Source organism: Brassica rapa, chromosome A01 (genome assembly GCF_000309985.2).
Source record: "Brassica rapa cultivar Chiifu-401-42 chromosome A01, CAAS_Brap_v3.01, whole genome shotgun sequence".
Classification (NCBI taxonomy): Eukaryota; Viridiplantae; Streptophyta; class Magnoliopsida; order Brassicales; family Brassicaceae; genus Brassica; species Brassica rapa.
Genome location: NC_024795.2, coordinates 21,746,190 through 21,758,038, shown reverse-complemented (window position 1 = coordinate 21,758,038; position 11,849 = coordinate 21,746,190). Strand labels below are relative to the sequence as shown.

The 11,849-nt window shown below is 38.1% G+C and overlaps 2 protein-coding genes across 2 annotated transcripts; one reads left to right on the top strand and one right to left on the bottom strand.

The window, feature by feature from the left end:
* Nucleotides 1–1,282: 1,282 nt before the first annotated feature.
* LOC103834947 (B-box domain protein 31) lies at nt 1,283–2,404 on the bottom strand. Its single transcript, XM_009111040.3, has one exon. The coding sequence runs from the start codon at nt 1,842–1,844 to the stop codon at nt 1,473–1,475; it is 372 nt and encodes a 123-aa protein (XP_009109288.1). The 5' UTR covers nt 1,845–2,404; the 3' UTR covers nt 1,283–1,472.
* A 1,869-nt stretch (nt 2,405–4,273) lies between these two features.
* LOC103836418 lies at nt 4,274–5,800 on the top strand. The gene has a single exon (XM_009112675.1). It carries the CDS (start codon nt 4,274–4,276, stop codon nt 5,798–5,800), a length of 1,527 nt encoding a protein of 508 aa, XP_009110923.1.
* Nucleotides 5,801–11,849: the final 6,049 nt, after the last annotated feature.

Genomic DNA, 11,849 nt, shown 5'->3' with positions numbered 1-11,849 from the left:
TCGGGATTAGGGGTGGGCGTTCGGGTACCCGTTCGGGTTCGGGTTGGGTATTTCGGATTTTCGGGTATTTCGGTATAGAGGTGTAGAACCCGTTCGGGTATTTCTGTACTTCGGGTCGGGTTCGGGTATTTTTAGTTCGGTTTCGGTTATTTCGGATCGGGTTCCGATATTTAGATTTTGAAAAAAAAATTAAAATTTTCATTTTTCAAATTTTTTGTATTTAAATATATAACTTTCACTTAACTATTTTTTGTATTTTTAATAGATTGAATGGTTAATAGATTTGAACATAACATTTTCATACTAAAAAGACATTAATTTGGTTACTGTTTTTAAATTTTGGATGTAACTTTTTGTTAATTGTTGAAATAAAAAGTTTGACATGTATTTTAAGTGCATAGCAAATCATCTTCTACGTAATTGTATGTATATCATATGAATTTAAAGTATGTGTAGTATCAATATAAATATTTTATATAAAATAAAAGATGTAAATTAAAAATATAAGGTTAATTATATATATCTTCGGTTATCTTCGGATATCCATTCGGGTTCGGATATTACCCGTTCGGGTTCGGATATCCAATCTCTCCTAATTTAATACCCGTTCGGATATTTTGCTACTTCGGTTCGGATTTCGGTTCGGGTTTTTCGGATCGGGTTCGGGTGCCACTTCGGATTTCGGGTAAAGTGCCCACCCCTACTCGGGATTACTTCCCCTAAGTGGTCAGGTAGTACACCAGTTGATAAACTATTTAACTCTCGGATAGAAACTAGTTTTAGATTGCATCATCTTTGTCTTACAGAGTAGTTACGTTTCCTAGATTTACTTCATTTTGTTAGCTTGAACGAGCCATACACTAACAATTAGGAAGAAGATGTTTTACCCGCTGGTGCTAGATTTGATCGTCTCAACAGCTAAGAAGAATGAATTTAGCAACCAATTATTGTCCTTGACCCAAGAAAATTACAAGTTTGGGCCATAACTTCTTGAAAAAGAAAAGAAAAGAACGAGGATGTTTCATTTATGAAAAGTTTACTAGTATTTCTTAAATATCATTAAGGAAAATAATAAGTATTAAAAGTATGAAAGACAAAAAAGGAGCAAATAAACCACAAACAACCAAAACAAACTCTTGATTCCCCTTGTTTCTTTGCTCCACAGTTAGATTGTTTCTTTGCTAGAACTTTGAGTTAGGTGATTTTATCTATTAGTTTTGTTTTCAGAATATTTTTCCAGTTTCAAACATATTGAAGAGTAGAATATGGTTTCTGATCCGAAGAAAAAACCTTCAATTCTTCATTTCCTTTTTAGTTGCAGAATTTTTCGTTTTTCTATTTTAGACAAAACCCATTTCATAATATTCTAATTACGAGCTTCATAAATGAAATTCCCAGTTTTTTTTCTTAATAGAAAAATGCATAAAACCCTAGGAATTAATTAATATCTTACACCAAAAAACAAAACTACATCAGAGAAACACATACGGAACCTCATCATCATTACTATCTTGTTCACTCCGTATCGTTATATCCTCCACGGCGGCTTCTCCTGCCGTCGCCGACGGTAATACAACGTGGTAGTTGTCTCCGACGAGGCACTTGCGTGTGAGCTTCTGACATGCTGTGCATAGCACACGCCTCACATGTCTCCAAGCTAAAAAATTAGCTCCATGAACCCACCGGTCGCATTTCCTACAGAGGAAAGCCGTGTCCGCCTCACAAAACACGGAGGCGTCACCACCACAGAGCTCACACCTAACCGGAACACTTGGTCTCGTGCAGAGACTCCGACAACCTCCGTGGACGCTTCTGTTCTCTTCTTCATTCACGCCTCTACACATTTTCTCTATCTCTCTCTCTGTTGTGGTTATGTTTTGAGGAAATTAAGAAGATTTGTAAGTTGGACAAACGTTACACATTTTATATAGGAATATTATTGTTTGTTAAAAGCAAATGAAAAGATTTTTTTAATTATTAATAATGTGTGTGTTGTGTTATACACGTGGATGAATCTCGCCCTGTTATTTTGACGTAAATGCCCCTATGAGGGTACAATCGTCTATTTTGTGAAAAATCTTCCTCCAAGCGATCTTTCATGGGTACACAACCTTTCATTCAAAAAAAAAAACAACTCCATATAGTACTCTGACTCTTTGGTTTACATCGCCCACCATATCACCATTTTTTAAGGGGTGAGGTATGATGCTAATTGAATATTGTTTCTGTAATCTGTAACATGATTACGATGTACGATGAAACCAAATCAATCAAGATTTCAGAATCTTTTTTAATAGAAACACCGAAAGTTACAAATTGGAATCATGAAAGATTCTAAGTTTCATTGTATAGAGACTAGCTAGCATCATCATTTATCAAAATCATATCACCGAACAAAAATCCGATATATTACATATATCCATTTCTTGGCACTCCTTATTTTTAAAGATTTATTTTCTAATGAAATTTCTGACTGAAATATATAAAAAAAAATAGGAGGTAAAAGTTAATCAGACTAATTAACAAGTAACTAGTGGTGGAAAGTAGGGGTAAGCATAGAATTTAGGGTGAGATCAACATCTTATTAATATAATAGTTGTCTTTGGCCCATTGTGTGGTGGTTAATCAGTCAACTTTTATTTAATTATAGAAGCTTACTATCACAACAAGCAAAGAGGATATGGCTCACATTTAAAGGTTTTTTGGTTTATTTTTTAGCATTTATAAGTTTTGTTTTCAATGAAAGCTACCCCACGAGTTACGAATAATATCAGTTATTTTATAAGGTTTGACTTTTAAAATTTAGATGTGCGATACATTGCGTGTGATTGCTTACTAATCGGATAATGCATTAAACCTCAAAATATTCGATTTTAGCTAGCACTGCATTATTCATGAATGGAGTTTGTAAGTTTATAACTTGGTAATTTATATTAGTATTGTTGTTGTGTTGTAACATGGAGTCAAATGTAGACGTGTGTGTATCTGAATATGAGTTATAGATGACAAGAGAAAAAAAAAACTTCAAAAGCAGGCTAGAAAAGTTGCAACCATAAAAGAAGCTTTGAATGTGAACCATACAAGTGAAGTACCTATGTTACTTCATATCAGTTATGTAACAAAGATTACAACTGATTATTCTACATTCTAAAAAACAAATACTTACTACAGTTATTAAGACATGATAATATCTAATCCAATTAATTGGACGAAATAAATTATTTATTTTGAAGATTACTCGTTTAAATCCCTATAAATTTATGGTAAAGCTGTTAGACTTTGATACTGTTTTCATCATTAGGAACATGCATTCTTGCTTTGTTATATAAAAAAAATGCATTCTTGCTAATATAACATATGTTTGAGGCGGTTAAAAACATAAGTAAATAATTAAATATCATATCGGTCGCCATCATTTATTACATGGAAATTGGAAAGAACGAGTCATACATTTTGTTAACTTGAATTTTAATCAAATAGTACAATACACGTGAATACGGTCTTTCTTCAAGAGAATGCCCTTTCGGCTGGGAATACGGGAAATAGCTGCTTTCTGGGCTTCCGGAGGTTGCTTTTCGGCAAGCTTGATCTCTTATCTCACCCTTATTTATTGACACGATTTACAAAAGAAGAACCCGGTTGTGCTATATGTATTTGGGGTCGAGGACTCTTTTAAGATGACTTAAACGGCTTCCATTTGAGGGGAAGCTGTTCTTTCTTCGATCAGAATACGAATAAGATCAAAATGGCCATCATTGGGGCAAGAAGGATTTGGATTACTCACCGCTTGATAATAATTAAAATGTATATAAAATCACAAATTTCTTGAATATTTAATCTTATTTGATTCTTTCAGAACGTAAGTTTAGTTTTGAAGAATATTTGGGCCAAAACAAACCCTTAAGACTTGTACAACTTAACTAATATAACTTCATCAACTTAATTAAGATAATTTTATGGTTACAAAATGTCGCTGAGATTCTCTCTCAAAACAAAATACTCTTCCTCGGTCAGAGGATTTGCCTAGACCAATCAGGATGAAGATAACTGCCGGAGGGTTTTGTTCCTTGCCGCGAAACGAATTAATTTGGAAATTTTCCAAATTCTAGCTCAAGATATCACGCGAATATCGCCAAATATCCCTTTTACCATCAAATCTTCGAACTTTGAAGGTGTTTTTGTAGGGTTTTGCAAGCAGCCGCTTTTCTTTCAAACACACTTCTGAGCTTTGAAGATAGTTCTACTAGGTGAAAGCTTACTGTTTTTACTTTTAATGGACGACGGACTCTCAAAAGTGATGCAGGCAATGTCTTTGGAGGAGGATGAACCAGTTCTGCTTACGGACGATGAGGACTACAGCGCTGCTATTCGGAATGAGAAAAGTCTTATTGGGAGATTACTTAACCCTGAATGCCAAAACATGGCAAGAATGCTCCGTACGATGCCAAAGATTTGGAGAATCTATGATCGGGTCCGAGGAATAGCTCTCTCTAAAGAAAGTTTCCAGTTCATCTTTGATCTTGAAACAGATCTTCAGACGGTACTGAAACAAGGGTTCTGGACCTTTGATGATTGGGGGATGGTTATGGATCGTTGGATGGAATTTCCTCCATCAGATTTTCTACAAATGGCATCAGTCTGGATTCGTATCCTCAAGCTACCGGTGAATTACCTGACCTTGAAAACCATAAGGGCTATCTCGCACCCGATTGGTCATGTTAAGGATATCGAATTCGATCCGTTGAAGCCGCACCTGCAAGAGTATGTTCGAGTCAGAGTGATCATTGACCTACAGCAGCCTGTGAGAGATACAAAATCAGTTAATCTTGCTAAAGGTGGCAGTTTCAAGGTGGATGTGGAATATGAAAGAATAAGGAAGAAGTGCTTTCACTGCTTTGGTCTATCACACGAGAAACATAGATGCCCTTTGTTGAAGGGAGTGAAGAACAGAGGGATGTCATCGTCGGACAAAGGAAAAGAAGTGATGGTTCCTCCTGTGATTCATCGGAAACATCACACTGACTTGGTGGACACATTAATGCCGTTATTGTCTCAATCTGTGCCGCCTGGTTTTGCGCCTCGTTCGGTTGTGGCTCCTGAAGTCTTTGAGGAGATGCAGTTATATATGAACTGCACTGACCCTGAGGAACGCCGCATAAGAGAGTTCAGAATGAAGGAGGTTTTACGTGTTTTATCCTCTAACCCAGGGGCTCAAAGCTCATACCTTCGTATGGAGGAACAGCCAAGGATCTCTGCAGTTCAGAACAGTATGCTAGGCAGAGTCTTTGACTTTCACACGGTAGAGATTGAAAGTGAGAAACCATTGACAGAAGAAGGAGATATCAATAATACACATGACGGTGAAGAGAGTACTGAGGTCACAAAAACCAATCAACATGTGGGTGACGTAAGGAAGGAGAATCCACAGGAGCATAGAACCTCAATGGTATCAAGTCAAAACCTTCTTATAGGCCATCATCGGGAGACTGTCGAAGATTCTGGGGATTATCAACCACCAAAAACAGGAGCACTCTTTAATATGGGTCATGATCACCGCTCGATCTTTGGTGCTAGTGGAAGAAGTCATTCCTCAACGCGTAAAGGATCATCCTGGAAAAGGTTTAAGCAGACCTCAAATAGAACAAGAAGGTCTTCTAAGGCATATCATAACTCACAGGAACAGAATGAGACAGACAGTAGCGTGAAGAGGAAGTCAAGGGAGGAAATGGAGGGAACGTCGAAATTCTCCAAACATGCTGAAGGTTTGATGGTTCACCAGAAACCATCCAGTTCTCAATGACGACGCTCAGTTGGAACTGTCGGGGTTTGAGGAGCGTCCTGACAGTTCGACGTCTAGAGGAGATGTGTCGTGAGCATGTCCCAGACTTCCTGTTTCTCCTAGAGACTAAAAACTCTAGTGATCACGTAGAAGGTTTTAAGAGATCATTGGGTTATGACCACAGTTTTTTGGTAAATCCAGTGGGTCTCAGTGGAGGATTAGCTTTGTTTTGGAGGAATTCACATGAGGTGGAGATTTTGGCTGCAAGTGATAGAATTATTGACGTTAGAGTGAAGCAGCGAGACTTGGTGTATTTCATTTCTTTTGTCTATGGAGATCCTGTTCGCCAGAAACGTCACATTGTTTGGGATAACCTTAAGACGATGGGACTTAACAGGAATGCGGGCTGGTGTTTAGTAGGAGATTTCAACGAGATGATGAATGTGGCTGAAAAGAGTGGAGGACCGGTAAGAGAGGAATCATCCTTTTACCCTTTTCGGTCTATGGCAAGGGATTGTCGTATCAAGGAAATTCCAAGTTCAGGAGACACAATGTCATGGGTTGGAGCGAGTGAAATTATGAACAACGGAGTAAAGGAAAAGGTTTGGATACAGTGCAGGCTTGATAGAGCCTTTGGGAACTCAGAGTGGTTCCGTATTTTCCCCCGATCACATACTTATTACCTTGAAAGACTTGGCTCAAACCACAGGCCTATTCTTACGAGTGTTATCGGTAAGGAAAGTATACGTATGGGGAGGTTTGTCTATGATAAACGCTGGAGCAAGAAACCAGAGATGATGGAACTGGTGAGGAAGGGGTGGAATGAGTCACATAACAACAACCCCGCTTCAGTATCAGATCGTATTGCTTCATGTCGTAAGGTGATAGCAAAATGGAAGCGCGGGGAAGTTAGTAACTCGAAGAAGATGATAGACAAACTTCGTGTGGAACTTGAAGAGGAAGAAAAGAAAGTTAATCCCAGCATGCCGCGGATGATATATCTCAAACTTGAGCTTGCTAAATTGTTCCAAGAAGAAGAGGAGTATTGGAAAACAAAGAGCAAGAATAACTGGTTACAGGCAGGGGATAAGAACACAAAGATATTTCATGGTTGGGCTAAGACCAGGAGAATGAAGAATCACATCCCTAGCCTCACAGACCCTGGTGGGATTGAGCATACATCTGAAGAGGCCAAAGGAGAGATTGCGATAAAATATTTCACAGAGCTCTTCTCATCCACACGACCGTCTGACGCAACTGAGCTTCTGAGGGATTTCGCTCCAAGAGTAACAGATGGAATGAACATCAACTTGACGAAACCGGTCACAGATGCTGAGATAAAACGTGCGATAAAGAGTATCAAGAGTGACAGCTTGCCGGGGGCTGATGGTATGACGGGACATTTCTTTCAACAGTTCTGGTCCATCACAGGCCCACAGGTCATCACAGAGGTTAAGAATTTCTTCTCCAATGGCGTTATACCTCAGGACTGGAACTTCACCCAGTTGTGCCTGCTGCCTAAGAAGCCAAATCCCACACTCATGATAGATCTACGACCGATAAGTCTCTGCGCAGTCTCTTATAAGATTGTTTCAAACGTGTTATGCTCAAGATTGAAAGCCATTCTTCCTCAACTAGTCTCGCCTACACAAGGAGCTTTTGTAGCTGGGAGACTGATCTCAGATAACTTACTTATAGCTCATGAAATGGTGCATGGTTTGAAAACTAATCCGAACTGCAAAGAGGGTTACATTGCGATCAAAACAGACATGTCTAAAGCTTATGATCGAGTGGAATGGGATTTCTTGGAGGTGCTCTTTCGGAAAATGTGTTTTGATAGTAAGTGGATACAATGGATCATGCTATGCATTCGCTCGGTCTCGTATACTGTCCTCATCAATGGTCAAACACATGGAAGAATCGTACCGGAACGTGGCATACGTCAAGGAGATCCGCTCTCTCCTTTTCTATTTATCTTATGCGCAGAGGCATTGGTACATGTTATGAACAGAGCGGAGATGCAAGGAGAGATCTCAGGCATGAGATTAACGAGGAACTGTCCTCCTATCCAACATCTTCTATTCGCTGACGACAGTCTCAATTTATGTCAGGCGACTCTGCGAGAATGCTCAAACTTTCTACACTGCCTAGACTTGTATGGCAAGGCTTCTGGTCAAGAAATCAATTTCCAAAAATCTTCGATAACTTTCGGTTCAGATATTGATCCGATAATGAAGCGCCTCCTAGCTGAAATACTGCAAATTGAGAATGAAGGTGGGGCAGGGACGTACTTGGGTCTGCCGGAATGCTTCAGTGGCTCAAAACAGCAGCTACTAGCCTTTATAGGGGAGAAACTTAGTAAAAGACTTACTGGATGGTATGCCAAAACGCTTTCTCTTGGGGGAAAGGAGGTACTTCTTAAGTCTATTGCGATGGCTCTATCTGTATATGCTATGTCGTGCTTCAGATTGACCAAACATCACTGCCAAAAGATCATGAGTGCTATGTCTGCGTTTTGGTGGAATGAATGCAGTGACAAAAGAAAGATCCACTGGGTGTCTTGGCCTGATCTGTGTAAATCTAAGGACTTTGGAGGATTGGGATTTAGAGACATTGAAGATTTTAATCAAGCTTTGTTGGCAAAGCAGGCATGGAAGCTGCTTAACGATCCCAACAGTTTGCTGGCAAGGATCTACAAGGGTCGTTACTATGCAAATAAAGACTTCCTCGAGTGCGGAACTGGGTACAGACCATCATATGCATGGAGGAGCATAATCTTTGGTCGAGAGCTGCTGATGAAAGGTTTGATCAAATCCATTGGTAATGGGAAATCTACATTGGTTTGGGGAGAGAAATGGGTTATGGATATGGTTCCTCGTCGGCCAGTGAATCGTCAACTGATGCAGGATATAAATTTGAAAGTCTCGGCGCTTATAGATAATGCAGGTAACTGGAACCTGGAGCTTTTATCACTGTTTTTCCCACCTAATGAAGTAACTCGAATCAGGTCAATGATCCCATGAGAAGTGGAGGACTGCTTTGTCTGGGCTTTTTTAAAACATGGAGCTTACACAGTGAAAACTGGATATGAGCTACTGGCAAGAGCTAAAGTTTCGGCAGCTGGTCAGATCTCCCCACAGGAACAAGTTCGAATCGACTTAAAAAGAAAGTTTGGAAAATCCCTACCTTACCAAAGATCAGATTGTTTCTATGGAGGGCGCTCTCAGGAGCCTTGGCAGTGGCAGAGAGACTAAATTCGAGAGGACTTGGAGTTGAGACTAACTGTAAAATTTGCAATGGTAGAGTAGAGACGGTAAATCATGTTTTATTTCATTGCTCCTCGGCATTACAGATATGGGGAACAGCAAACATTACGCTGCCGCCGCATGTTTCACAGCAGTCGTTGGAAGAGAATTTTACGATGGTGTTCTCGTTAATGGATGACAGTCGAAACCCGCAGCTTGTGTACCGGGCTATTCCTTGGGTAATGTGGATGATCTGGAAATATAGAAACTCTCTTCTCTACGCAGAGACACATGAGTCGATTGTGAGATTGATGCAGACAATGGTAGATGAAGTTGATCAATGGTTCACCTTGAACGTTACACAGACGCAAGCTAATGCATATAGGACTCGAGGGGGACAGGAGGACAAATGGTGTCCGCCTGCTGGTGGAGTTATAAAATGTAACGTGCATGCCAACTGGATGAATGCTTATTTGCATTGTGGCGCTGCATGGATCTCCAGAGATCAGGGGGGTATAGTTCGGCACCACGCAAAAGATGCCTTCGTGAACATGCCTAATAGGTTGGTGGCGGAACTGAAATGTGTGATTTGGGCCTTACGAAGTTTGCGAGACCTCAACATCACTAGAGTGATCATTGCATCTGACTACTACGACGTCCTGGACGCTATTAAGACACCTCTGCAATGGCCACGTTACAGAGTATGGTTGGAACAGATACGAAGCCTTAAAGAAGATTTCGAGAGTTTGAAATTTGAATGTGCAAAGGCAACGTCAAATGGGATAGCCAGAGATATAGCGAAGAGTGTGTTACGTGATGGCCGTTATCAATCGTACTTGGCATTGGGAGGTCCCTCTTGGTTGCACGATCGTATTTGGAGAGAAACCGTGGGAAGCAACGTTTGATTCTTATTTAGAATGTTGTTGCTTGTCTCTTAATTTTTTCTGCCTTGTGGTATAAGACATTGTCCTCTACGGAGGTTTTTTTCATTTCTTTGAAGTGATTCAATCCAGACGTTAAAAAAAGGAAAGAATATAATCTTTAGTTAGCCGATGAAACAAAATTGTTTATATCGTTTTTTACTTTTTTTTTCCTTTTTTGTTGTCAAACCCTCATAATTTTAGCAACAAAAAAAACCCACATGATAACCATATCCCCAGTTACAAAGGCAAGATAAATACAGCACAAGATTCACTATATATAATCTGACAAAACCGTCCCTTATTAAAAAAAAATACAAGTCTTTAAAAAAGTATACACACACTTAGGCTGTTTTTTGAAAATTAACCTAAGACATCTATCCTTTTTAAGACATTTATCTTAATATAGTCATCTCTCGTGTGTTCAAAGGTAAATGTGATAATTTTCAAGATCGTGAGTTCATCGGATCAAGAAAATATTATGGATGTCAGATCTAACTTATTCGTGAACGAAATTTAAGAAAAGAGTTGGTGGTATCGACTGATCGAAAATACGCGCACTAATTGACTGATTGCACTAATAGTGACACGAAGAATATTATTATAGTTTAGTGTTTGATACGTTGTGGAAGGAAAAGAGAAGTTGTTGTCCACAAGTTGAGTCAGTGTTGATGCTTAAGTCCACTTGTGTGGATCCTATTAATTCAAAGTTCAAAGCTTTTTTTTCATTTCTCATTTTGTCCTCAGATTTTTCTGTCTGTTGTTTATTGTTGCCTGTTGATACGACTCCTTGGCCGTCCAATCTTTCCAAAAAGTATGTGACCATTATTTTTTGGAGTTTTATTATTACGATATTTGTATTAAATTTTTTTTATATAGTTGGTCCGTAGGACATAAAATCAATTTATACGCGTAAGCACTAATCTAGATGGTACATAAAATATATTTTTAATAGTTTCGATCGATGTTGAAGTGAAATGTCCGAAGTTAACTCGGTCGGTGATATGATTCGTAATCTGAAGCATACATTTATTGGCATTCTAGGTGATTTTCGTTAGAGAAAAATAAGTATAACATATTGCACGTATTGCCTCTTAACAAATACAACTGTACAGGATCATTATTATCAACTACTTCATAAGATTTTCAAAATTATTAATATAAATTTTAAATATAAAATTCATGTCAATTTCAAATAACAATTTTTTGGTAATAAAGATATTAAGTTTCTGAGAATTTTATAGTTAAATGTTAATATGATTCAATATAACTTATATTCAATTATAAACGAAAACTTGAAAATCCTCAATATAAATGCCCTAAGTAATAGAGTTATGATATGTTATAGTCAGGGACTAATCCAGAAGTTAATTATTACTACATTTGACCCGTACGTCTTTGTAATGGTTTTCTTGTTATAGGAGCATAAAGTAAAAAAATATTTATTGTGTACACTAAAATGAATTTTCACAATTATCTAACTAATTTACGTAACTTTACCTTAGAGAAATATTAAAATTTAGAAAAAATTACGTGTGTATCTAGTCCTCTTTCTAACTTCGCCCCCTGTAAAAATTAAGAACAAAAAAATAGTTGAAAATAAGAATAATGCATAATTTTCTTAATATTGGTTTGTTGTTTTTTCATTAATTTTTTTAAAAGATTTATATATTTTTGTAAATTAGGTTGATTCGACTTTAGACATGTGAATCAATGATGTTAGGAGTTTTCAAGGCTCCTAAAACAAATGTTGTAGTATAAAAGATTGTCGAACCAGTTCTGAGAGATATCAAAGCACCGGGAATGCAAGTAATCACTTAATCTAAGTGCAACCAATGATTTAGATGAGTTTTTAAACTATGACTAATTAAAAGAAATAACTAAATGATACTTTCTTAACTATTG

What these genes read in the sequence shown, in the direction of transcription:
- LOC103836418 (XM_009112675.1), top strand. Translation starts at nt 4,274, where the DNA reads ATGGACGACGGACTCTCAAAAGTGATGCAGGCAATGTCTTTGGAGGAG.
- LOC103834947 (XM_009111040.3), bottom strand. Translation starts at nt 1,844, where the DNA reads ATGTGTAGAGGCGTGAATGAAGAAGAGAACAGAAGCGTCCACGGAGGT.